At 46.2% G+C, this 27448-nt stretch overlaps 1 protein-coding gene across 1 annotated transcript in view; it reads right to left on the bottom strand.

Moving 5' to 3' along the window:
• SRMS (src-related kinase lacking C-terminal regulatory tyrosine and N-terminal myristylation sites) overlaps positions 1 to 27448 on the bottom strand; it is a 39357-nt gene that overhangs the window by 7586 nt on the left and 4323 nt on the right. The window contains exons 2-5 of the mRNA XM_033153736.1: positions 17622 to 17743; positions 10127 to 10293; positions 6844 to 6985; positions 4905 to 5060 (exon numbers count right to left, since the gene is read on the bottom strand). Coding sequence (XP_033009627.1) covers positions 4905 to 5060; positions 6844 to 6985; positions 10127 to 10293; positions 17622 to 17743 — 587 coding nt within the window. The remainder of the gene's footprint in view (positions 1 to 4904; positions 5061 to 6843; positions 6986 to 10126; positions 10294 to 17621; positions 17744 to 27448) is intronic.

Below are 27448 nucleotides of genomic sequence, written 5' to 3' on the forward strand. Positions count from 1 at the left end.
AAACTTTCTTAAAAGAACACTCCCGGGTTTCAGCAGGTGCTTAATTAAACTAGGAGTTCACATCCTGATTTGTGGCTTAGTCAGCGGTCTGCCTCAGGCCTTCGTCTTACCATGTTTTCATATTTCAGGACAACCTGAAAGCTTTTTTAGCAAAACAAAAAACACCAAGAAACTGATTTTTTGATTGTTTATTCTGCCTTTGAAATCCCGTTAGCGTCTTGGAAAATGTCCGGAAGTATGGCAGCCCTACAGGGTATTAGGCATAGATGAAATTCGCACTCCACGTTGCGTAAAGCCTGCGATTGCTCAAGGTACTGGCTTCTTTGCTATTGAGACGAGTGGAGAAGGCCTTGACGCTGCAGCCCTCAGAAGTCCTGGTGTGCAGTGGTTTGTAACGGAGACTTCTCTGCAGTGGCCCCCAAACTGTGGAACTCCCTCCCCATTAAACTTCATCTGGCGCTGAGGCTTCACAGCTTATTTATTGATTTAACTCAGGGGTAGGGAACCTAAGGCCTGGGAGCCGGATGCGGCCCAAGCGCCTTCTCAATCTGGCCTGCGGACGGTCCAGGAATCAGCATGTTTTTACATGAGTAGAATGTGTCCTCTTATTTAAAATGCACCTCTGGGTTATTTGTAGGGCATGCCTGGTGTTTTTACATGAGTAGTATGAGAGCAGTCACGAAATTAAAAGACGCCTGCTTCTTGGGAGGAAAGCAATGACAAACCTATACAGCATCTTAAAAAACAGAGACATCACCTTGCCGACAAAGGTCCGTATAGTTATAGCTATGGTTTACCCAGTAGTGATGTATGGAAGTAAGAGCTGGACCATAAAGAAGGCTGGTCGCCGAAGAATTGATGCTTTTGAATTCTGGTGCTGGAGGAGACTCTTGAGAGTCCCATGGACTGCAAGGAAATCAAACTTTTCCATCCTTAAAGAAATCAGGCCTGAGTGCTCACTGGAAGGGCAGATCCTGAAGTTGAGACTCCAGTACTTTGGCCACCTCATGAGAAGAGAAGACTTCCTGGAAAAGACCCTGATGTTGGGAAAGATGGAGGGCACAAGGAGAAGGGGACGACAGAGGATGAGATGGTTGGACAGTGTTCTCGAAGAGACTGCCATGAGTTTGGCCAAACTGCGGGAGGCAGGGAAAGATAGGGGTGCCTGGCGTGCTCTAGTCCATGGGGTCACGAAGAGTCAGACACGAATAAATGACTAAACAACAACAACAACAACAAGTATGAGAGCCAGTGTGGTGTAGTGGTTAAGAGCAGTAGACTCGTAATCTGGTGAACCGGGTTTGTGTCTCCGCTCCTCCACATGCAGCTGCTGGGTGACCTTGGGCTAGTCACTCTTCTCTGAAGTCTCTCAGCCCCACTCGCCTCACAGAGTGTTTGTTGTGGGGGAGGAAGGGAAAGGAGAATGTTAGCCGCTTTGAGACTCCTTTGGGTAGTGATAAAGCGGGATATCAAATCCAAACTCTTCTTAAAATGCACCTCTGGGTTATTTGTGGGGGATAGGAATTCGTTCATTTCTCCCCCCACCACGTGGTCTGAGGGACGGTGGACCGGCCCACATCTGAAAAAGGTTGCTGACCCCTGATTTAATTTGTCAGTTGCTTTTTCTTGCCCAGGGCAACCCAATGCGACTTACAACCAGCCAACCAACCGACCGACCCACCAACCAGACACACGGACAAAACCCCCATGTGGATACATTAAAGCCAAGAGAAAAAAGCAATACATTAAAAACACCCCACCCACTTCTAAAAGGCCCCAGATTCAAGTGTGAATTTGCAGTTCTCCTCCCTTATGAATGGTGTTATCAAAATGCATCAGATTTATGCTTCCATTGTGGCTGTTTTGTGGTTTGTTGGTTACTCATTATTTTGCAATTTCTATTTCAGTTTACATAACCTGACTTCAGGGCGAAGGGCGGGCCAGAAATAACCAGGAATAAAATAAATAAAGCAGACAATTGTATGAACTCTGCACAGCCTTGAATTCTCCTGTCCCACTTGCTTGCCGGAAAAAAAGTTTTCTACCCCATGTGATTTTTTTGCAGTTGCAAGCCGATGATTAGACGGCCAGCAGTCTGGCACGAGGTTGAATGCAACTAAGCTTTTATTTGGAGCAGACAAATTGAAATTAATGGACCTAAATAGTCACACTTATTAATTTCAGTGGGTTTACTCTGAGTGGGTCTAACATTGGCTAAAACCCCGCTGTGTGTAAAGCAGGGGTCAGCAAACTTTTTCAGCAGGGGGCCGGTCCACTGTCCCTCAGACCTTGTGGGCGGCTGGAATATATTTTGAAAAAAATAATAATGAACTAATTCCTATGCCCCACAAATAACCCAGAGATGTATTTTAAATAAAAGCACACATTCTACTCATGTAAAAACACCAGGCAGGCCCCACAAATAACCCAGAGGTGCATTTAAAACAAAAGGACACATTCTTCTTATGTAAAAACACACTGATTCCCGGACCCGTCCACGGGCTGGATTTAGAAGGTGATTGGGCCGGATCCAGCCCCTGGGCCCTAGTTTGCCTACCCATGGTGCAAAGGCTCATCCCCTGTTCTCCAGAGGAACCCGCTCTTTACCGCTGAATCGGATTTTCTGTGGACCGGGTGCTTCATTAAAAAACAACAGTGAAATAAGAAACCAATGCAATTTTAATTCCCAACCTCCGGATGAGATCACGGTGCTATAAGGAAGTTCGTTATTAGACAAAGCCAGTGTTGGGGAGTCGTTAGCCAAGAAAGGCAACTGCTCTCCTTCATCAGTGCGGCTCCTAGACCTGTTCTCCTTGGGAGTTGTCCCTCCTTGGGTAACAAAGAAGAACTGAGAAGGAAGTCAGGTCGTTCACCGCAGATTGCCTTTCGTGAACGAACGCCCTGCTTGCAAGCTGTTCGACCGGCTTCCTGGGCCAAACATTTCTCAGCTGGGAGGAAAAGGTGGGAGAGAATATTTGCACCACAGGGTTGTTCTTCTGTTGTGGTTGCCACCTGGGTGCTGGAAGGGGAGGTGCCCTTTCCTAAGATGTGTACGGACAAATTGAAACATCTTGATTGCCCTGGAGGGAGGAGATTTGGGGGGGTGCTGTGCTCATCCTAAGCATCAATTTTCTCCAGCGAACCCGTGAGTTATAAACGTTGCACAACAAAGCGCAGGGAGCCGGCGCTGGTATGCTTTTGAAAGGCGATGCATCTTGGGCCAGGAGAGAAAATAAAGGCCTGCGCATGTAATGCTTATACACACATGCACATTCCAGAGAGCCAAACAGGCTTCCTCATTGCTCGGACATTTGACGCAGTGTGCAATCCTTCTGCTTAGACGTAGGTGGCAGCTACAATGAGATCTCAAGGTGTGTTCACTTCACGAAGCACCCATTGATTGATGTGGAACGTGGCGTGGGTTGTTGAAGCGCTGTGACCCGCAATGGTGTGCATTATCTGTTTTGCACCCACAAAATAATAATTATTTTATGCATAGACTTCGGGGTCCTGATGCGCGCATCTTTTAAAGTATCTATCAGACAGGCTTCTCTTTAAGCATGATCTGGGGAGGGGAGACTCTTGAGAGCATGATAAAGGCTTCTCTTTAAGCATGATCTGGGGAGGGAAGAGACTCTTGAGAGTCCCATGGAATGCAAGAAGATCAAACCTATCCATTCTCAAGAAAATTGGCCCTGAGTGCTCACTAGAAGGACAGATCCTGAAGTTGAGGCTCCAGTACTTTGGCCACCTCATGAGATGAGAAGACTCCTTGGAAAAGACCCTGATGTTGGGAAAGATGGAGGGCACAAGGAGAAGGGGACAACAGAGGATGAGATGGTTGGACAGTGTTCTTGAAGCTACTAACATGAGTTTGGCCAAACTGCGGGAGGCAGTGAAGGATAGGCGTGCCTGGTGTGCTCTGGTCCATGGGGTCATGAAGAGTCGGACACGACTGAACGACTGAACAACAACAACGGGGAGGTGTGCATGTGTTGTGGACGGGGCCTTACTGGTCAGCTGAGAGCAGGTTTGGGCTCTTTTTTCACCTTTTCAAAATGTGGCACAGAGGAAGAGGGCTGTGTGGCCCAACGAAGTCACAAATGAGTCAACTGGCATGGACTGGCAAAGGTATGCTGAGCGCCTAAGCTAAGTCAGGTTTCAGAGGCATGACTAAAATGTGAATGATTCTAACAGAAAGGGCAATGGAAATGGAAATAAAGTTTTAGGTACATAGGCAAGAATGCAACTTAAAACTAAGGGCCAGATTTAACTAACCTGCCTCCAGCAGAAGTCAACATAAGGACTCCTGCTATTGCAATATCAAGAGAGAGAGAGAGAGAGAGAGAGAGTTTTTGAGCTTTTTAAAATGAAATTTGCCAAAATCTATACTTTCAGTGATTTCTGCCTGGACACTGTTTCCGAGGCCTGAATACCAGTTACGTCTGGGGAATTTTAGACGTACGGCAACCCTAACCATCTCCCATATTTCCCTGTACCTACCTCACGCAGCTCTGCTTCCGTTCTGCTGCAGTTCGCCTTTTGCCAAACCACTGCTTGTCTTGCTGTTCGCTGCAGCAAAACTTGTGTAATTTACGCAACAAATTACGTAACTTCTGCAGTAAATGTAAGCTATGTTGCCGTGCTGTTGTGCCCCGTTTGTTTCAGTGCAAAAGAAACGCATTGCAAAGGGGGAGAGATGTAATCGGTTATGTACCGTTTGTGGCCACAACAATTGCGGTACGGTCGTCGTATTTGCTGGATTAATTTTCATTCTGGACATGGGGCGAGTAAGCGAAAACCAGGAATTTTAGCTCTTGTTTCCATTTTTCTGCTGGGATTCTCTGACATCCCAGCGCTTGAGGCATCAAGTTCAGGGCAACTGCCGGAGGAGCGATACTCACTGTTGAGGTAGCTGTGCAGGTTTCCCTTCCTCATCAGCTCGGTGACGATGTAGACAGGTTCTCCTAGGGAGCAGATGGCCAGGAGCTTGATGAGCCTCGTGTGCTTAAGACATTTCAAGTTCTGGATCTCTTTGGCAAAGTCATCCCTCATGTCAGCTGTGGAAGAAAGACCAAAGGTGTTATGTATTGACGTTCTCCACCCTAGGCCACTAGGGGTGTTGTGTATATAGTTTCACTCTGCCCACCGTGACCGCAGTTCTCACTCAGGTCCACAGGCAAATGAAGGATTGAGAGTGCCGTTCACGGATTGGGTAGCTAGAGAGAGAGTCGTTACTGTTGCATGTTACTGAATACTATACAGGTGAAACTCGAAAAATTAGAATATCGTGGAGAGGTTCATTTCTTTCAGTAATTCAACTTAAAATGTGAAACTAATATATGAGATGGACTCATGACATGCAAATCGAGATATGTCAAGCCTTTATTTGTTATCATTGTGATGATTATGGCTGATGAGAACCCCAAATTAACAATTTCAACTTTGGGGTTTTCATCAGCTGCGCGCCATAATCATCACAATTATAACAAATAAAGGCTTGACATATCTCGCTTTGCATGTCATGAGTCTATCTCATATAGTAAACTCCAGTAGCTAATGAAAACAATTGCTTACATAAATGGATTTTTCCACGATATTCTAATTTTTCGAGTTTCACCTGTATAAGCAGGCTGGCTCATCCCTTCAGTTCAGTTCTGTTCCAGCCTCAGGATAAAGAGAGCTGCTTGGAGAATCACTGGGTCGTCTGCTATGTCCACCCACTATTTATTAAAAATGCTGCAGGGATGAAAGGTTTCTCAAGGAAATTCTGTGGGTGGAGTGGTTGGGGTCCTCCAGGAAAGTAGCTCACCCCTCACAGAGCTGCAATTCCCAGCACCCTTCACAAACTTCAGTTCTTGGGAATATTTGTGGGGGGGGGTGTGTGCTTTACACATATGGTGTGTCCCAGGGCTGGATTGAGGTTGGATGAGGCCCTAAGCTACTGAAGGTAATGGGGCCCTTTATATGTCCAGCTGACCTTTGTCAACAACAAATTGTCGCTGTTTTTTGTGTTGAATATATGCTATATGGTAGTTTATGGACTTAATAGGTATCTAAATCCATTTGCATATGTTGCCATGCAAACAGTCCATGCAGAATGTAGGCACCCTATATATAGAAATGAGCAAACCAGTGATATTTTAGGGAGCAGTCTAGCAGGCAGGGCCCATGACTTACATCATAGGAGCCTACACAACATAAAATACTGTTGCTGTATGTAGGTTTTTTTATCTTATATTTTGGAAATGTACATCCAGTTTTTTCCCCTTTAATTTTTTGGGGGGCCTATCCATTCTTGAAGAAATGAGCCCTGAGTGCTCACTGGAAGGGCAGATCCTGAAGCTGAGGCTCCAGTACTTTGGCCACCTCATAAGAAGAGAAGACTCCCTGGAAAAGACCCTGATGTTGGGAAAGATGGAGGGCACAAGGAGAAGGGGACGGCAGAGGATGAGATGGTTGGACAGTGTTCTCGAAGCTACTAACATGAGTTTGGCCAAACTGCGAGAGGCAGTGAAGGATAGGCGTGCCTGGCGTGCTCTGGTCCATGGGGTCACGAAGAGTCGGACACGACTGAACAACTGAACAACAACAACAAGAGAGTGGGGCCCTAAGCTATAGTTTATTTAGCTTATACGTAAATCTGTGTCCACAGCCCGTGTTGGACTCGCATTCCCATGAGCCCCAGCCGGCGTGAGCAATGGCCAGAGATGATGGGGTGTCCCCACCCCTACCTGACGATGCTGAGGGTTCAGCCAGGGACCTTCTGCCGTACCCCTGAGCTACAGCCCTTCCCTGAAAGAAGGATTTCACAACCAATGGCATGTTCTGCACCCCACAAACCTTGCTTCATGATTTTGATGGCCACCGGCACCGTGTTCTTCCACGTTCCTTCCCACACCTCTCCGAAGCATCCTTCGCCCATCTTCCTCCAGAGCTGGAACTCCGAGCGGGGACGTTCCCATTGGTCCGTCTCAGTAGGCCTCTGAAAAGTGGCAGGCACATGGTGGGTTGGAATACTGAATACTGGGCATGACCAACTATGAAATCCCCAACAAAGGTAGAACATTTTGTTAATGTATGCTACAACAGCTGCTAGGATTCTGATAGCTAAAAACTGGAAAACTGAAGAATTACCAACAGTGGAAGATTGGCAGATGAAGTTGATTGAATACATGGAACTCGCAGAACTGACCACGAAACTCCGAGATCAGAGGGAAGAAATGGTGAAGGAGGATTGGAAGAAATTTAAAGACTATTTGAAACGACGTGAAAAGATAGACATTTGAAATTGCAATCAGTGGATATATAAGGCTACAGTAATGCCAGAAGTTAGGTTAAGATAGGATATAAGAAGTAGTTAGAAATATGAAATGTTTGTTTATATTAGGATGAAGTTTAATGTTAAATGATGATTATTGTTTATAAGGATTAAGATTTGAGGAGAAAGAAGATTTTACAACGTTATAAAGTTACTAAAGAAGATTAGAAATGAACGCAAAGGAGAGGATGTGAGAAGGTCCCCAAACAATGTTAGGAATAAGATAAGGATAGTTAAATAAGTGTTTATTTTTGTTTTGGTGGTTTTTGTAGTTTGGTAGTTTTTTTTGGAGTTGTATTTTGTATTTTGTGTGTGTTTTATTGTTAAAATTTAATAAATTCATTAAAAAAAGGAATACTGAAACTGTAAACCTGCCCAGGCAGAAGGGCCCCTACCTGAAGGCTGGTGGGCTCCCCTTCATTAGGGTTCTTTTAAAACAAAGGTTGGATGGCCATCTGTTAGGGATTCATTAGCTGTGATGCCTCCCTACACTGAAGGAATGGCCCTGTGGGTCCCAGCTCTATGATTCTGTGGATAAGGTGATCGACGGGTCACACACCACAGGGAATGGTTACTGCTCGAGCCATATAATAAAGAATGCAGATTTGGAACTGGGAATTGTACGGAGGGAATCGCATTCTCACTTTTAATCAACAAAATCCAAAAGGCAGTATATTCAGTGACCATTTTGCCTGCATCCAGTTGATGAATGACCCCCGATACATGGGTCGTTTTGGATCTGGAAGAGGGCAGAATGGGGGTGGAATGGGGGGTGGGGTGGGACATGGCGTAACTGGGCGGAGCAGGATTATGTGCGCTCTACCGATCCGCGCAGGGGTCAAGAATAAAACCCCCATGGGAAATGGTCTCCTCCAGTACTAGAAGGTGGACTCTGATTTAGGCAGAGTTAGATATTATTTATTTATTTATTTATTTGTTTGTTTGTTTGTTTGTTTGTTTATTTATACCCCGCCCATCTAGCTGGGTTTCCCCAGCCACTCTGGGCGGCTTCCAACAGAACATTAAAATGCAATAATCTATTAACCATTAAAAGCCTCCCTAAACAGGGCTGCCTTCAGATGTCTTCTAAAAGTGTGGTAGTTGTTGTTCTCTTTGACATCTGGTGGGAGGGTGTTCCACAGGGCGGGTGCCACTACCGAGAAGGCCCTCTGCCTGGTTCCCTGTAACTTGGCTTCTCGCAGGGAGGGAACCACCAGAAGGCCCTTGGCACTGGACCTCAGTGTCTGGGCAGAATGATGGGGGTGGAGATGCTCCTTCAGGTATACTGGTCTCAGGTACGCTGATTTCAATAGACTTGGGTCAGGGGTCAGCAATGGTTTTAGGTCCAAGGGCACCATGGGTGTCACCCCCTCACTTCTCTCTCCCTCCGGCGGATCAGTCCCGCTGAGAGGCGGACAGAAAGGAAGTGTGCCAAGACACTCTGTGTTCTTCCAGAGGATATGAGTAAATGTCTGATCCATTACAATTAATATGAGCCTTGAAAAGTACATAGAGCTGAAGGAGGAAGTGGGGAAAGACGGTCATTCTTGCAATTTCCTCCTTCAGCTCTATGTACTTTTCAAGGGGGAAGAAAGTAACCAGCCTCATGACCGGGGTGGACGGGGACATTGAAAGGAGGGCTCAGGTGTTTCACGAGCACTACGGGAATAACTTAAGGGTGCCATTGTGCCCACAGGCACCACGTTGGAGACCCTGGGCTAAGTATTTCTAACTCTGCACAAGATCAGGCTGTTGTTTGGTTTGAAGGGCTTGGTTCTGGTTAGCATCACAGCTCCTGGGAAAGAAATGGAACTGTAAACAGGGAACTGATAGAACGAAATTTTGAAATGAAAATCTGAACTAAAAAACAAGAACTAAAAAACAAACAAACCAGACAGACAGACAAACCCAACCCTGCTATTTTGTGCTGCTTGATCAGAGGTAGGAAAAGATGGTGGGAGGGATGAATTAAGGAGGCAGACTGAGGTTTCTAGGTGGGGACTGGCTTGAGGCCAGGAAAATTTGGCAAGTGTGTGCAGGTGACTAGGAGGTGTGGAATCTATAGCAAGGAAACTGGGTAGGTGAATGTGAAGCCAGGCAGGGTGCCAATTCTTTTTCCCCCAGCCTGATCTTTCAGCCCCTCCCAGGAAAATTCATAAGCGTCTAACTGGCTGTAAGGCAGCAAAATCTGCAGGAGGATCCCATCTTATACAGGGGGAAAGGTACAAGGGCGACATTTCTCATTGCTGAATTGTAATTTTGCGTCAATTAGAAATCCCTCCTCCTGCGATGTAATCTGAACTTAATAATAACAATAATGAATTTTGAAACGAGGTGTGTGTGTGTGCATGAAACCCACAAGCGTCACAATGGCAACGAAGTCTCGGCGTCTGGCTACAGAAGTCAGTCGCAGAAAAATATGCATTGGGCTACGGGTGTCAGCGTTCCTATCCCCAAATAAGAAGCCCCCCAGATTTCAAAGATGTGGCATGTGAATTTGCAATTGTGTACCATGAATAACAATGAACAGATGGAGGGAGGGACAATCAGATGAAATGGAGAGAGTCGGGTTTGGTTTCCAGAGTGTACAGACATAGAGCAGCCCCATGCTAGTCAGCTGCCAGAGCTGATGGGAGTTCCAGTCAAAAACATCTGGAGAGCACCAGGTCAGGGAAGGCTTACATGGAGATACTGAATGGATAGAGGAGGACAAAAGTAATTCAGAAGACAAGTGGAAGACAGAAGTAATGCATAAGATCAGAAGGAAACGAGTGATGATACAGGAAAACATACCCCTATACTAACCTGTTGGATGCAGGGATGAAGCAAGGGACTATGTATGACCTTCCAGTTGGCTGTATAGTAGGCAAGGAGCTGCTCCAGATTTGGAAACATGTGTCCCTTTTCCAAGTAAAAACTTCCTCCAGGCTCTTTGTAGATTCTGAAATGTCGCACTTTGGTATGGTTCCGAACTGAAGGTTGAAGGGAAGGAGAAGACGACGTGTGATTGCTCTGCCCCCAGAAATATGTCTTGGGCTAGCCCTAGTTTCCAAGCACGGCTTCCCCCTCTTAGAGAGACCCCAAAATCCAGATTTTGGCCTCCTGCATGATGGTTCTGACATGGGGTTGGAAAAGCGGGAAGAAAAGGGATGGAAACTGTCCTTGCTATCCACAACATTTCTGGAAGGAAACCCAAAGGCGGTCGTTGGCATGCTTCCAAGGTGGTTTCCAAATCGGATGGTGGGAATGGACTAGCCAAGATTCTAGAGTTGGTCTGAAGACTTTTGCTAGTGCCCCGTCACTGCTTAGCCTGCGGCCGTCTCATCCTTTGCACCAAATGACTTGTGTGGGAAGGACACCATTGTTTGTTTCACAATTTAGTATAATTACATGTGAGAGAGGGAATGTTTGTATGTGTGGTGTAGTAATTAGCATTTGTAGATCCTGGAAGATATTCCGTACAAGAAACTTTCTGGAGTGAGCTCATCCTCATCAGTATGAGGACAGCTTTGCGAATGGCTCATTATTAAAAAGCCACTTGTGTTGTTTTCTTGGGGGGGGGGGAGGGGGCCTCTAAGCTGGTTACATACCATAATACTCTCACGGAGGGCTTTTTTTTAAGCTGGAACTCACTGGAACCCAGTTCCGGAACCTCTCAGGTGAGCACCATTGCCATTATAAGTGTTATGTACTGAGTTGAATAGCAACCAAAATGCAGCAGTCTGATTGGTCCTAGAACAATAGGATCCAGAATGCAGCAGTCTGATTGGTCCGCAGGAGCCACCCAATTCAGCTCCAGGTGGAAGTGAATCTGCAACCCGATTGGCATACAGGAGTATCCCGGAATTAGCCAATCACATGGGGCCCATTGTGTAAACAGTGTATATAAAGCAGACATTTTGGGGAAACTGCATTCCTCACTACTATGAGCTGAATAAAGAGCATGAAATTCACACTGGACTCCGAGTATATTTCAATAAGACAACAAGGGAGGTGTTCATGGTGAGTTCCGACACCTCTTTTTCTAGAAAAATAGCACAGCTGTTACAAGCTTGTGGGGTGCCTGAACTCCCTTGTCTAATTCCTGAGGAATTTGGATGCAGAGTTTCCTCCCCCACCCTTTTCCCTTTCCTGTACCTGCAAGGGCAAATTATTATTATTATTATTTTTAATACAGGTGTTTTGTGCAAGAAAGTTTTTTAAATTTTCTTATTTATTAATTTCTGTACCGCCTCAGGGAGAGTCGCAACATAAAAATACCATATTAAAAAAACACAAAATATGTAATAAAAATAAGAACAATAACAAATCGATAATCCCCTCTCCCACAATACATTGAAAAGGGCATATGCACACTGCATCCATCCCTTTGGGACAATGGAAGCAAAAAGGATTGGCTGTGCTTTGGTGTGATAAATGGCACCCGGCAAAATGCCATCATCCATCTAAACACACACACACACACACACACACACACACACACACCGGCCGATGCAATGGGCTTCAGTGCATCCACACATGCCATTTTTTGTTGGAGCACAAAACACCATCACCCCAAAACCCTGGGCATGTTCAGCAGTGGCTGCGGAATGTGGGCGCCTGATTCGTTCTTGGAGAGTTGCTATTTCCAGAAAAAAGGTGGCAACTTTATCACACCCATAATTAACCAAGCTGGAAACATCCGCTGGAAACGGTGTTGATAAACATCCTTAACAACAAGCTGGCTGCTGATACCTTTGAATGCTGAGGTCAGCACCGGAGGTCCAATGGCAACCCCCCCAAATTTATGTAGAATTTTAAAGTTATCGTTTCTTATTTTACAGGTGCAGACTCTGCAGATTGCTTCCCTTCCCTTGAAAGAGAAGATTAAAGTGCATGGAACTCACCTCCACCCTCTTCCCTCACCCCCACCGCCTGTGAGAAATAGGTACTCAAACACCCCAGTTCCCTGACCTTCCCTGCCACTCCCTCGTACAGTAAGCCTGAGTTTCTCTTGCCTCTGCAAAGCGGTGGCCCAATCGGCCGCCCCACATTTGCTGGGAACAACCTCAAGAGCAATTGCGAAACGCTTCTTATCTGTCCTTTCACACACACACACGAAAGGGCAGCAGCGATCTTGCATCAAGCATATTGTTCCCAGGGGCCTCCGCTCACCAGGGCGAGTGCCTACATTCAAGCACAACTCCCTTACATAGCTGTCAAGTTTTGGATTTGAAAATAAGGGATCAGCAGTCTCACCTATCCCGGGGACAGTCACATGTCAGTGGTGGGCGGAGCCAGAAGCAAAAGTGGGCGGAGCAGCAATGTAAACTCCAAGCGGGCTCGGGCTCGGAGCGGAGCAAATAGGAGGGCAGCCAGCAAAGAGGAGGGCAGCCATGTGCTCCGCGCAATGGAGCCCCATTGTCTTCTTGTCTGATCCCATCAAAACAGGACAGGAAGCAGCAGCTGCTCAAAGGCAGCCAGGCTCTGCACACCAGCTAACCCTATTGGTCAGCTGAGGGGCTCAGCGGCCATGGATAGGGGCTGATGCAGGGGGAGGAATACACCCCCCTGTAAGCACGGGAAACGGCTCCCACTTGCTTTGAGGGCTGAGGCTTTTCTCTCCAAGTAGGCGAGGTCTTCCCACCCAGTCCCTGGCCAGCAGGGGAGGAGCTGCTTCCATTAAAAATGGGAAATTTAAGGGAAATAAAAAATAAGGGAGAGTAGCGGGAAACTGCTTAAAATAAGGGAGAATCCCGGGGAAAACGGGATACTTGACAGCACTGCTCCCTTATGTGCTGGGCGATGTCTGCCTTCCAATATTGTGATACAGTGGCACCTCAGGTTACATACGCTTCAGGTTACAGACTCCGCTAACCCAGGAATAACGCTTCAGGTTAAGAACTTTGCTCCAGGATAAGAACAGAAATCGTGCTCTGGCGGCGCAGCGGCAGCGGGAGGTCCCATTGGCTAAAGTGGTGCTTCAGGTTAAGAACAGTTTCAGGTTAAGAACGGACCTCCAGAACAAATTAAGTTCTTAACCCGAGGTACCACTGTATAGGTAAAGGTAAAAGGTAAAGGACCCCTGGACGGTTCAGTCCAGACAAAGGCGACTATGGGGTTTTTGCGCTCATCTCGCTTTCAGGCCGAGGGAGTCAGCGTTTGTCCACAGACAGCTTTCCAGCATGACTAAACCGCTTCTTGTGCAATGGGACACCGTGACGGAAACCAGAGCGCATGGAAACGCCGTTTACCTTCCTGCCGCAGCGGTACCTATTTATTTACTTGCACTGGCGTGCTTTCAAGCTGCTAGGTTGGCAGGAGCTGGGACAGAGCACTGGGAGCTCACTCTGTCACGGGGATTCGAACCACTGACCTTCTGATCGGCAAGCCCAAGAGGCTCAGTGGTTTAGACCACAGCGCCACCAGCGTCTCCATTTGAGATATATCACCAGCTAAACATCACAATATACCACAATGTCTGAAGTAAGGATGGAGCTACGTAGAGGCATTGGCTGGCTTTGCGGTTTTTCCTGCATCGTGATTTTTGCTGGCGCATGCTCTTGTGATTCGCTGCCCCCCTGCGTGAGGCAGGGGAGAGTTGAGCCGCCTGAGTTAACAGGGGCTGCAGGAATCGAGAGAAGCAATATATTGCCAGGTCAAAAACTATGGAACCAATATCACCATATTGTTATGAGAATTTTAAGGTCTCAAATATAGAATCAATACAGTGGACGCTCGGGTTGCAAACGTGATCAGTGCAGGAGGCACGTTCGCAACCTGCAGTGTTTGCAACCCACAGCGTTTGCAACCTGCAGCGTTCACAACCCGCAGTGCCGCATTTGCGCATGCGTGGGTTGTGATTCGGTGCTTCTGCGCATGTACAAAGCATGATTTAGTGCTTCTGCGTATGCGTGAGTGCTGAAACCTGGAAGTAACCCATTCCGGTACTTCCGGGTTCGGCGCAGTGTGCAACCCAAAAACATGCAACCTGAAGCGACTGTAACCCAAGGTATGACTGTATTCATAAACACACACATATCTAAATATATGAACCATGTGTCTGAAATAGTACAGGAGAGCAATCCTGAAGCCATTTTGAGTCTCCCAATGACCTCAGATATTCCTCTGCAGTAAGGGAGGCAAATGGGGAAAATCTTCCCATTGTCTTTTTTGCTTGCAAATCCTGTCTTAAGGGCATATTTGTGTATGAATAGGGTGAGCCTATGACCTGGACTCAGGAACTAAAGTATTTACCATCACAAAAGAATGGCCAGGCTGCCCAGGTAATGCAATCAGTGACCATTATCAGGTATCCTGGCAGACAGGATTTCTGCTGTAGACTGCCTCCTTCTGTGATGTTTCAGGGGGGTGGTCTCGGGCTCCAGGGTGGGCAATTTCAAAAGTCTATATAAGGACTTGCGCACCAATTGTTCAGGCTTCTCTCCTCCCTCCTTAGAAGGACTCTATACGGGCTCCGGAATACCCCATAAGGGAAAAGGAACAGTGTTTTTTTCTTATAACAATATGGACTTCAAACCGGTTTGGTACAATATATTGACATGGCGCCCTGCCCTACTCCCTTCAGCCTTGAGTCAGTCCAGAAGGATGCCACATTGACGTGCAAACAGGAAAAATGCTGCATGAGAAAGTACTGGCACATGGGTTAGTAAAGGTAAAGGGACCCCTGACCATTAGGTCCAGTCGTGGACGCCTCTAGGGTTACAGCGCTCATCTCGCTTTACTGGCCGAGGGAGCCGGTGTACAGCTTCTGGGTCTGATAGTAAGAGCTGTTTGACAGTGGAATTGGCTGCCAAGTAGTGTGGTGGAGTCTCCTTCTTTGGAGGTCTTTAAAAGGAGGCTTGACAGCCATCTGTCAGGAATGCTTTGATGGTGTTCCCTGCTTGGCAGGGGGTTGGACTGGATGGCCCTTGTGGTCTCTTCCAACTCTAAGATTCTATGTGGCCAGCATGACTAAGCTGCTTCTGGCGAACCAGAGCAGATCTTAAAACAGTGAGCCATGTGGAGCTCTGCAGGAATAAAGTCTGTGTAGAAGCAGTTGGTGGGACAGCACAGGTAGCTAGCTCAGCCTTGCTCCGCTGCCTTCCCATCATACCTAAGAGGCACTAGGATAAGGTTACCAGAAGTTTTTCAATGAATCCGGAGACATTTTTCAACTTCAATGGATTTTGTATGGGGACTGATTTGTAAATCCGGGGACTGTCCCCAGGAAATGGGGACGCCTGGTAACCTTACACTAGGAGCAAACTACAGCAACACGAGCATTGGACAGGTACCACTGCCCGGTAGCAGGCTGAGACCCTACCTGCCCGCAGACTGTCTCACCAGAGTTGTGCATGCTCTAGTTATCTCTCGCTTAGATTACTGCAATGCGCTCTACGTGGGGCTACCTTTGAAGGTGACCTGGAAACTACAACTAATCCAGAATGCGGCAGCTACACTGGTGACTGGGAGTGGCCGCTGAGACCACATAACACCAGTATTGAAAGACCTACATTGGCTCCCAGTACATTTCCGAGCACAATTCAAAGTGTTGGTGCTGACCTTTAAAGCCCTAAACGGCCTCAGTCCAGTATACCTGAAGGAGCGTCTCCACCCCACATCGTTCTGCCCGGACACAGAGGTCCAGTGTTGAGGGCCTTCTGGCGGTTCCCTCACTGAGAGAAGCCAAGTTACAGGGAACCAGACAAAGGGCCTTCTCGGTAGTGGCACCCACCCTGTGGAACGCCCTCCCACCAGATGTCAAAAAGACAAACAACTACCAGACTTTTAGAAGACATCTGAAGGCATCCCTGTTTAGGGAAGCTTTTAATGTTTAATAGACTATTGCATTTTAATGTTCTGTTGGAAGCCGCCCAGAGTGGCTGGGGAAATTATTATGATGCCCATCTTATGCCTATCATGCTAATGTTTGCTGCTGGGAAGGCAGGAGAGCAATACCTGCCCCCATGTTTGGTTCCACCAACGGCCGCTGGTTGTATGCTGAAACTGGATGGGCAGGTATGCTGAAGACTCACCTCTTTCTCCTGCCCGTTGGCACCTGAGATACATTTATATACACTTTAGGACACACCCCATTTGTCTGATTGTAAATTGTTTTAACTGATAGCGGTCAAAGAGGAGGTTTCAGCACGTGCTGTAGAGGGAAGAGACGGGCAGATGGGGCTCGTCAACCTGGGAAGAAGGAAAACTCTGGTCCTAAACTGCCACTGGCTTGCAGCTGTACTCATTCGTGAGTAAGGCTTTGGGAGAAAACCACCGAGGGAAATCTGTCGCTGTTTCCTTGTGGGACATCTTGGGAAGAAGAAAGGGCTCAGGAGTAAACCCTACAAAAATCAGGAGTGGAGTGCCTAAGATGGTTGGATAGCATCTTGTGTATGCCTGCTTCTGGCAACTCTTGCAGCTAAGCTGGTGCCAAATGTATTGCTCTGCTTTCCTTTGGACCACATCAGTGAGGCTGGGGAGGGGGTGGGTCTTGTTGTCTGGGCAGCCCAGGATCTCCACACGCACTGAGCAGGCAATGCGCCCCTTAAAGAATGCACACTCCATTGTCTCTTGAGACAGATGGATGCCAAAACCAACAACCCTGAGATCTTAAGGTGAAGAATGCATAAATAATCCAATAAATAAAAATTATAATTAATAATTGCTTTGTGGCGCTGTGGGTTAAACCACAGAGTCTAGGGCTTGCTGAGCAGAAGGTCGGCGGTTCGAATCCCCGCGACGGGGTGAGCTCCCGTTGCTCGGTCCCAGCTCCTGCCCACCTAGCAGTTCGAAAGCACGTCAAAGTGCAAGTAAATAAACAAGGTACTGCTCTGGTGGGAAGGTAAACGGCGTTTCCGTGCGCTGCTCTGGTTCACCAGAAGCGGCTTAGTCATGCTGGCCACATGACCCGGAAGCTGTACGCCGGCTGCCTCGGCCAAGAAAGCGAGATGAGCGCTGCAACCCCAGAGTCGTCCGCGACTGGACCTAATGATCAGGGGTCCCTTTACCTTTACCTTTTTAGCCTGTGAATTATTATTATTTTTAAAACCCACCAGCCTTGAGCTTCAGCTGTGGCAAAGGAGGACAATATGGATAGGAAAAAACGAGACGTCAATCTATGCCATACAGATTCTGACCCAGTTTTTAGTATCTGCCGAGGCTGACTCCCTTTCCCCAAGGAACCATGGGATTTTCAGTTTGAGGAAGGCATGGAGAATTCTTGCATCGCAGAACCACATTCAACATACTTGGGGCAGGTGTTGGCAGTTCAGCTGGCTCAATACACCCATGAAGGCATAGGGAGAGATGTGGTTACCTGATAGGGAGTATTCCCCTCTGTTACTCTCACTATCCCGGACGAGGAAGGAGCCATGGCGATTCGGAGGCGAGAGGAGGAGATGGTTGGCGTTGCTTCTGCTAATCCCACTTATGTACCAGCTGGAAAAGAAAGTGACAGATAGTATATATCTTTTCCTTCCTTCCTTCCTTCCTTCCTTCCTTCCTTCCTTCCTTCCTTCCTTCCTTCCTTCCTTCCTCACTCAATATACTTTTAGCCTGGCACCCGTCATAATCGATGATTATGACTGCCAATTTATACATTGCAGGGGGTTTGGACTAAATGATCCTCGGGACCCTTCCAACTCTTTGGTTCTATGAGTTGATTTCTGTGGAATCATTTCAAGGCAATGTACAACAAAACACCAAAGAACAGTTTAAAACAATTAAGAACACCACCCCACTCTAAACAAAACTAAAGTCTTCCAAAGAAGACACAGATCATGGCAAAGACCCATTTATCCAGCTGGTTGAGCCACCCCACAGTGGTGTGGGACATTATACAGTCAAATCAACAAATTATTATTATTATTATTATTATTATTATTATTATTATTATTATTTTGTACCCCACCCATCTGTCTGGGTTATCCAGCTAGGCACATGAAGGGGCTGAGGCTCACAGAGCCTTTTTGTAAAAAATTCTAGAGAAAATGGTGAGATTACTTATTTTGTCCCTTGGCAAGAAACTATAACACTACACCCTTCCTTCCTGCCTGGGCAGCCTCTTCTTTCTTCACTGTGCAGCTCAGAAACCTTACATGAACCTACATTTTGGACTTTTGTAACTTAATCTAAACCTGCCTTCATTTTGCTACTGTAATTGCTACTTAGAGACCTAGACTATGTAAGTAAATGCTACTTTTATTTCTTCACAAAACAAGGTGTGTTTGATGGTTGTTTTTAAGGGGGAGAAAAGGGGAGCAATGCCAGGAAAATCCAGTCTGCCTTAAAGCATCCTAGATTGTTGTTTCCAGAAGGTTAAATCAATCTTGTCTTAGCCTCCAAGTTTAAGCTGCAAAGGATAGCACTCTGCTGAGCTCACTAACATGAGCAAGGCAGGATAATAACTGTTGTGTATTGATTCAAGGGTTATATCTGTATTACTATTGTCTGTGTTCACATTAGGGGAAAGTAACTGCCTTCCTGTTCCAGAAGGAACAGCTACTATTGGTTCATTCAAGTTGCTGTATTTGGATCCTCAGTCTTATTGGTTCCCACCAAAAGGCAGCTTTGTGATTGCTTGAGATTGTTCCCTCCAAAATGTATCCTTTCTAGCCAGTCTTCTGTCCCTATAAATGTATCTTCCCTCTCCTCAGTTCCCCAGTCTTGTTTGCCTGAATAAAGAGTGTTACATGAAGAAGCTGTCTCCTGCCTGCTATGTCAGAGAGCTGAAATCACTTGCTGAATCACTGTCCCCACACTACAACAATAACTAAACAATATATCCTCTTCTGGTGTCTAAATCCATTTCTACAAGTGGGACATGATAAGAGCACAAGAACATAGGAAGAGCCTTGTAGCTGGATCAAGCCAAAGGCCTATCTTAGCCCATCATCTTGTTCTCACAGTGACCATCCAGATCCCCGTGGGAAGCCTAAAAACAGGACCTGATCACAACAGCAGTTCCTCCACTTGTGGATCCCAGCAATGGGCATTCAGAGGCACACAGCCTTCAACTCACAAGTCAGAACCTTCGAATTACATGAAATTTAGCTGAAAAGAATCAAAATTACAAATCACCCAAACAATGAAAGCAACTAAAGGTGCAACATTGGCACCATGAAAACAAGCCCTGCTTCCAGGGCAGGCTACTCACTCTCAACCAATAATCTTACAATTGCTTGGGCACAGAGACAGACAGACAGACAGACAGACAGACAGACAGACAGACAGACAGATACTTTATTGTCATTGTACGTAGTACAACAAAATTGAATGCCATCCCACATTTACAGCCACATATATGCATTTATATATTTACAACCATACATACACATACAATCCATCCATCGCGACTCCCCAAAGATCATATCATTTGGTTACAGCATTTAAAATAGTTATAGCTCTTGGATAAAAACTGTTTTTTAGTCTATTCGTTCTTGTTTTAATTGTTCTGTATCTCTTGCCTGAAGGGAACCGTGCAAACAGACTATATCCAGGATGAGATGAATCCTGTAAAATGTTGTTTGCTTTTTTGAGACAGAGGGAGCTATATAGTTCATCCAAAGATGGGAAAGGATGACCAATAATCTTTTCAGCTGTGGTTATGACCTTCTGGAGCATTTTCCTATTGGTGACTGTGCAACTGGCAAACCAAGCACAGATACAGTGTGAAAGTATGGTTCCCCTCTGTTGGGAACCAGAGCTATGTATTTCTCCTAAACTAGCCCTAGGGGATAGCTTAGTGGCAGAGAATTTTCATTGTATGCAACTTCATTTTTTCCAGTTAAGGCTGGGAGAGGCCTCTCTCTGAAAACTTAGAGAGTCGCTGGCAGTCTGTGTTGGGGGCTGCTTCGTAGCAGTAGAAGTAGACCCCTCCCTCCGCACACCCTGCAGGCCAACTTTGACAGGTAAGCAGGGCTGCCTCTCCATCCATCACCTGCAATGATTGACAGGGGGGTTGCCCCACCCACCTCTCAAAATTAGCCCATGGGGTGGGGAAGCAAAATAAAGATCTGGTCAAAAAGGCTCCTTGCCCAGTTTGTCAACAGTACTGAGCAAGATGAACCAAAGCTCTGGATTCCTTATAAAGCAGAATTAAAGCTTATTGCGAGTTTTTGATCCTTCTTTAGTTAACTGCAGCATGAAAGCCTTGGAAGCAGCCCTCACTAGGGAGTAAATAGAAGGGTTTTTCCTTTGATCAAGAGACTTCAAAGTGTGTTGGGGATTTAATACAGCTATTTCTTTACATGGTGGCCTTTAAAAAAACAACAACAGCTGTTTGCGATTCTGTAAAGCAACCCTCCCCACTCTGAGGTTTCTTATCGCAACGTGGAACGCAAAACCATCCAGGAAAAAGAGCCAGGGAGTTGAAGGCTAGGCCTAGCTGGCCCCGAGAAGATCTGGTTTGGAGAGGCAGGGTGCTCAGACCTGACCAACTGGCCGCAAACTCAGAGAGCAATTCCTGAAAAACATTTCAGAAACTTGACAGGGAAAAAAGAAACGGCCGACACTCATACAGGGTGTGTGTCAAAATAGGTGTTTTCTTTTGTTTGTGAGTTCACCCTGGCTGGCTCTACCTCAGGCAAGGAGAGGTGTTTGCCTCAGACTGCTTATTTGAGGTTTCATAAAAGGACAGTGTATTGCTAGTTATTTCTTATTGTCTTTCATATGCAAGGGAATTGGGTGAGGTGTTTGTGACATTTCTCATACCTCCTCTGCGTCTGCTGCGTGGGTGCATACCCTTTTGTTCCAGTTACAGGTGGGTAGCCGTGTTGGTCTGCCATAGTCGGAACAAAAGGGTAGAAAATTCTTTCCAGTAGCACCTTAGAGACCAACTGAGTTTGTTCTTGGTATGAGCTTTCGTGTGCATGCACACTTCTTCAGATACCTTCAGATACCTTCTTCAGTATCTGAAGAAGTGTGCATGCACACGAAAGCTCATACCAAGAACAAACTCAGTTGGTCTCTAAGGTGCTACTGGAAAGAATTTTCTACCCTTTTGTTGTCTGGCTTCCGGCAAAAAAATGTGCTTTAAAGACATAGTGCGTGAATGGTTTGGGGCCAGCTGACTTGAAATTGTCTTTGCTTGTTACTATGCGCCTGCTGTGGCTGCAGAGACCGGTAACCCCTGAGAGCTGCCTCCCATATTGTTTTAGCAGCACTGAAGCGACCTCACCAGGGTGCAGATCTGGGCAGCGTGTCTGGAGGTCCTGTGCTGCCCAGATGACAAGACAACCCCCCTATCGGCTCACCGATGTGTATAAAACAATTAATAAAAAACAACAAGCCAGTATCTCACGCTGACCGGCCAACAGCGATCCAACCGCGAACAAACCACTTCCTCATCTTGTGGGTTTGCAAGCATGCACACAATGTCCAAGCACAGGACAGGTCAAACGACACCCTCGCGCACCATTAGCAAATGAAACGGCATACCTTCCAACATTCCTCAAATGAAAACTGGAGCATTTCTCACTCCCCACCAACTGACCCTCCTAATCCCCCATTTTTGTATCTCCCCCGCCCCTCCAGCAGAGCATTTCCTATCAGAAGAAGGGCAAATGCCCAATGCCTTTTCTTTTTAAATCGAGACTGTTATGTACTGAGTTGAATAGGATCCAATCTGCAGCAGTCTGACTGGTCCCAGAACAATAGGATTGAGATTGCAGCAGTCTGACTGGTCCCAGAACAATAGGATTGAGATTGCAGCAGTCTGATTGGTCCGCAGGAGCCACCCAATCCAGCTCCAGGTGGAAGTGAATCCGCACTCCGATTGGCATACAGGAGTATCCTGGAATTAGCCAATCACGTGGGGCCCATTGTGTAAATAGTGTATATAAAGCAAACGTTTTGGGGAAACTGCATTCCTCACTACTATGAGCTGAATAAAGAGCATGAAATTCACACTCGACTCCGAGTATATTTCAGAGACTCACTGCTCTCCGCTCTGCTCCCCCTTTCTTCCCACCCACGGGACGCTGCCCTCTGTCTGCCCCTCGGAACCAGCACTTCATGTGGGGCTGGACCTCAGAGGCAGCAGTCTCTCCTCGTCCTTGCCCGCTCTCCAGCAACCGCTACGAGCTGGCCGAGGGAGGAAGCCGGCAGCAATAGCCTCGGAGAGGGCATGGAGAGGTGGCGAGAAGCTTTTTTTTGCAGCTGCCAATGCTGCTCAGGCCTAGCGCCAGCTCACCCTTCTCCCCGAGCTCCGTAGCGTTTGTGCTGGCAGGGGAAATAGGGACCTTCCGGGATCAAATCAGAAGCTGGGGTGGCTTTCACAATTCCAGGACTGTCCCTGGAAAACAGGGTCCCTTGGAGGGTATGAAACCGGCATGCCTGAACCACATCACTCACGACAAGCCACTGAACTTGTGGCTCCGAGTGGGTTTTGATTGAATATGGAAATGTGATTATTTAGCATATTTTTTGTTTGTTTATACTGTATACATTTCCTCCTTCCCTGTTGAAGCCTATAATTAGCAAGAGGGAAGGGACTCACATGTAAAGAGAAGTTATTAGCTCTGAAATTACTTTTGGGAGGCCACTTCTCACCCCATAAATTCCCATGGGTGTGTGGGAACCGTAGACACCCAGATCCTCATGTTTTGAAGCAGCATAGTGCATTTCTACACCTCTGGTTCCAAATTCCGAATTTTTAAGATTCCAGATGCTAGCTTCTGAAGGCACACGCCAAGTTTTCATGGTTGAGTTCAGTTGGGGGCGGTTGTTTGTTTTGTTTGTGACAGCAACTTTTGATGTGTGTGTGTGTTTGTGTGTGTGTGCTTGTGCATAGGCTTCACTGGACACATTTTAGCAATTAAAAAAAGAGAGAGAGATTCAAGTTGAGACTGAATAACCACAGCTCTCTGTATTCTGATTTTTGTCATGATGCTCTCATCAAACCAGAGCAGAAATTAATGGAGAAGGGAGGTGGAGAAATTACGGCTGAATTTTGACGCGCGAGTGCTCCTCTCAGAATTTTTTTTTTAGCTGAGTTTCCTGGATTTCAGGGGGTTGGTCTAGATGACCCTTGGGATCCCTTCCAACTCTACAATCCTATGGTTCTATTTCAGACTTTGAAAATCCTGCAGGTTTGAGATGCAATCCAGGGAACGTTTGCTGCAAGTCCATTAAAACTAATGGAACTAATGAAAATGTTTTGAGCAAGTTGCAACAGAGGGCGGATTATAAGCAGGCAATTTACTCAATTTCGCAAGCAACATTTATTTTGTCTGGCTTTTAGAGTTGCTGGCCAGTCCGGCGATTCTCCTTTCTAATGCGTGTTTTTACTATATTTTGCAGCACAATCCTATGCCTGTTTGTTTACTCTCTTCTGCCTGTTAGTGCTAAACATTTTATTATTGTTTTTCATGTAGTCTTTGAAACACACAACCATCATCTGAAATGTTTTAAACTCCCTGGGTGGTATACAACTAATCTTTACTCAGAGTTGACCCATTTAAAATTAAGGGATAATAATCAACGTTGGGTCTCATACACTGGAGATTTTTAAGCAGAGGTTGGATGGCCATCTGTCATGGATGGTTTAGCTGAGATTCCTGAATTGCAAGGGGTTGGACTAGAGGGCCCTTGGGGGTCCCTTCCAACTCTGTGATTCCATGATTACTTTTAAATGGGCCTGCTATGAGTAAAGATTAGCTGAATGCCTCCCTCTGACTTTTGCAGAGCAATCCAAAAGGGAGAGGAAGAGAAGGAGAACCAAACTGCCTTTTCCCAATGTTCTGCTAGTGTCAGCAGAACAAAATGTGTGCTGTTTTGTGCTTTTCTTTTTCTCCCCACCCCCCTCTAAAATGGCCCCCCTCCCAAAATAAAGAACACCAGCTGCAAGAATGCTGCAGTTTGATCCTTGTCCCAGGAGCGTGCCTGAGTAAGTGAAGAGCATGGGCTTTGTGCCATTTACTCTGGCTTCATTGCGCTCTCACTGTTAGTGAGACCTGGGGATATAGGGTGGTGTAATAATAATAATAATAATAATAATAATAATAATAATTAGTTTCATAGATTTAGCCAAATTAACAGAATCAATCAGGGGACATAGCAATCAAATATTTCAAAAAAATTGCAAAAAAAAATTGGAGACTATTTGCAAAAAAATGCCCCACATTGAAGTTGTGGATCCATTTCTAAGTATTCTGTACTGAGTACAAATATGTAGTAGTATGATAGGTGAATAAAATAAAATACATAGATATAAGAATTATTATAGTAGCAAAGATAGAAGGTTTAATAACCTAAGAGGATGACGAAGCGGAAAGTCAGTGGTTAAGAACGGGAAACTAAGTGTAGAATGATGTATAAGAGAGATACAAGAGAGGTGAGATAAACCAGGAAACGTTAAAATGATGAAATAGAGAGATTATGGACACATGTCAAGATTTGTTTATATGTTTGAATTATATTTGTAAGATATGTTTTGGTTGATTTTTGATGTGTTTTATGGATTTGTATTTTTTTGGTTTTTAATTTCAAGTTCAATAAAGAAATTATAAAATAATAATAATAATAATAATAATAATAATAATAATAATAATAATAGTGTTGGAAGCTGAGTCCACAATCCATACATCTCCTGCAGCTTCTCGAGAAATGCTGCTGTTTGATGGGCTTTCCTCCAAACTAGCTGCCATCTAATTTAAAGCTGTAAGATGCAATTAGGCTGAGGCGGGTGCACTCGAGAGAGCCACAGCACATGCACAGATGACAGATCCATGGTGTGTGTTGCAGGCCCCAGGAAGACAAATCAGGTAATGCAGAAGAAGAAGAGAAGAGTTTGGATTTGATGTCCCGCTTTTCACTACCCGAAGGAGTCTCAAAGCAACTCACATTCTCCTTTCCCTTCCTCCCCCACAACAAACACTCTGTGAGGTGAGTGGGGCTGAGAGACTTCAGAGAAGTGTGACTAGCCCAAGGTCACCCAGCAGCTGCATGTGGAGGAGTGGAGACACGAACCCGGTTCCCCAGATTATGAGTCTACCGCTCTTAACCACTACACCACATCAGGTGAAGACATCCCTGTCCTACCCCCCCCCCCGGTGTGTACAGCATTGTAAAGATGAGACTTGAAACACAGCCTTGCAGTGTTTTAAATCACAAATGTGTTTTGGCTCTCCCAAAGCACTCTTGGAGCAGTGCCCCCCCCACCCCAGTTCCTTTTTGTCCTCTCTGATGTCATGGGGGCGCCAGCTGCAGACCTTTCTGCAGCTTCACGGAGGAGGCATATGAGGTCAGATCTCTCTCTCGGAAGACAGATCTGTCCTTCCTGTCTCAAAGAGGGAGACCCAAAGAATCCTATGTCCCTCCTCCCCCCCCTACCGTGGCATGCTTCCAGGGACTGCGAAATTACAACCTCAAATGGCATTTTTATCTGTGATTTGCTTTGTTTGGAACTATTGCTTTTCTGTTTGTTTAAAATGACTTGGAATCATTCCCAGAAGGCAGTATGTAACTATTTTAAAGCAAAGAAGTAGCAAAAAGGACACTTGGAAGCAAATCCCACCCTGTTCAATGGGACTTACTCTCGTCCCTAGTTTAGGATTGCTGCCAAAAATTGCAGTCCCGAAAGCATCTTCCTGGAAATAAGCCGCATCGAACTCTGTGCAACTTCCTTCCAGTATGAGATCATAGAATCATAGAGTTGGAGGAGGCCACGTGGGTCCAATTCCCTGCAATGCAGGAATCTTTTGCCCAACGTGGGGCTCAAACCCACAACCCCGAGATCAGCAGTCTCACGCTCTACCTACTGAGCCACTATAGGATTTCACTGTCAATTTGCTTTTGTTATAATAAGCTACCAATAGCTTTGGGAATGAGATGTACCATACGATCCTGTACACCCAGCCACCCAGATGTTTTTGGACTCCGACTCCCATCAGTATGGCCAATTATCAAGGATGATGGTTCTTGTAATCTACCAACACCTGGAGATCCATAGTTCACTAAGCCAGTGTTTTTCAACCTTTTTTGGGCAAAGGCACACTTGTTTCATGAAAAAAATCACAAGGCACACCACCATTAGAAAATGTTAAAAAAATTAACTCTGTGCCTATATTGACTATATATAAAGTAATTCTCTTGAATAGGAATCGAATAAACAAATTTTTCCCACGGCACACCAGGCAACATCTCACGGCACACTAGTGTGCCGCGGAACAGTGGTTGAAAAACACTGCACTAAGCCCTGCCTTACATCCTTACTCAGAACTAACCTCTATTGAGGTTAGTGAGACTTGCTTCTCATATCTGTGTATAGTACTGTAGCCTAAGAAATCATAGACTCATAGTATTGTAGAGTTGGAAGGTAAAGGCAAAAGGTAAAGGACCCCTGGACTGTTAAGTCCAGTCAAAGGCGACTATGGGGTTGTAGCGCTCATCTCGCTTCAGGCTGAGGGAGCCAGCGTTTGTCCACAGACAGCTTTCCGCGTCATGTGGCCAGCATGAATAAACCGCTTCTGGTGCAATGGGACACCGTGACCGAAACCAGAGTGCACGGAAACGCTGTTTACCTTCCCACCACAGTGGTACCTATTTATCTACTTGCACTGGTGTGCTTTTGAACTGCTAGGTTGGCAGGAGCTGGGGCAGAGCAACAGGAGCTCACTCCATTGCGGGGATTCGAACTGCCGACCTTCCGATCAGCAAGCCCAAGAGGCTCAGTGGTTTAGACCACAGCGCCACCCGTGTCCACGGGGGTCCATGTGCTGAGGACATGCAGCTCTGTTTCTCTGCATCATCTGAACCAGGCGTGGCTGTGCAGCTTCTGAACCTGTTGCTGGAAATAGCAACGGGATGGATGAGAGCCAACAAATTGAGACAGACACAAGCAAGACACAAGCCCTGTGGGCAAGTCCAGGAGGCAGATCAGTTGCCAGTTCTGGATGGGGTTGAATTCCCCCTGAAGGCACAGGTATGTAGCTTGGGGGTTAGTTTTAAATCTATCTTTGTCACTAGAGGCCCAGGTGACCTCAGTGGCTGCCTTCGACCTACTCTGACTGCTACACCAGCCAAGAAGAAGAAGAAGAAGAAGAAGAAGAAGAAGAGGAGGAGGAGGAGGAGGAGGAGGAGGAGGAGGAGGAGGAGGAGGAGTTTGGATTTGATGTCCCGCTTTATCACTACCCAAAGGAGTCT

Source organism: Lacerta agilis, chromosome 6 (assembly GCF_009819535.1).
Source record: "Lacerta agilis isolate rLacAgi1 chromosome 6, rLacAgi1.pri, whole genome shotgun sequence".
NCBI lineage: Eukaryota > Metazoa > Chordata > Lepidosauria > Squamata > Lacertidae > Lacerta > Lacerta agilis.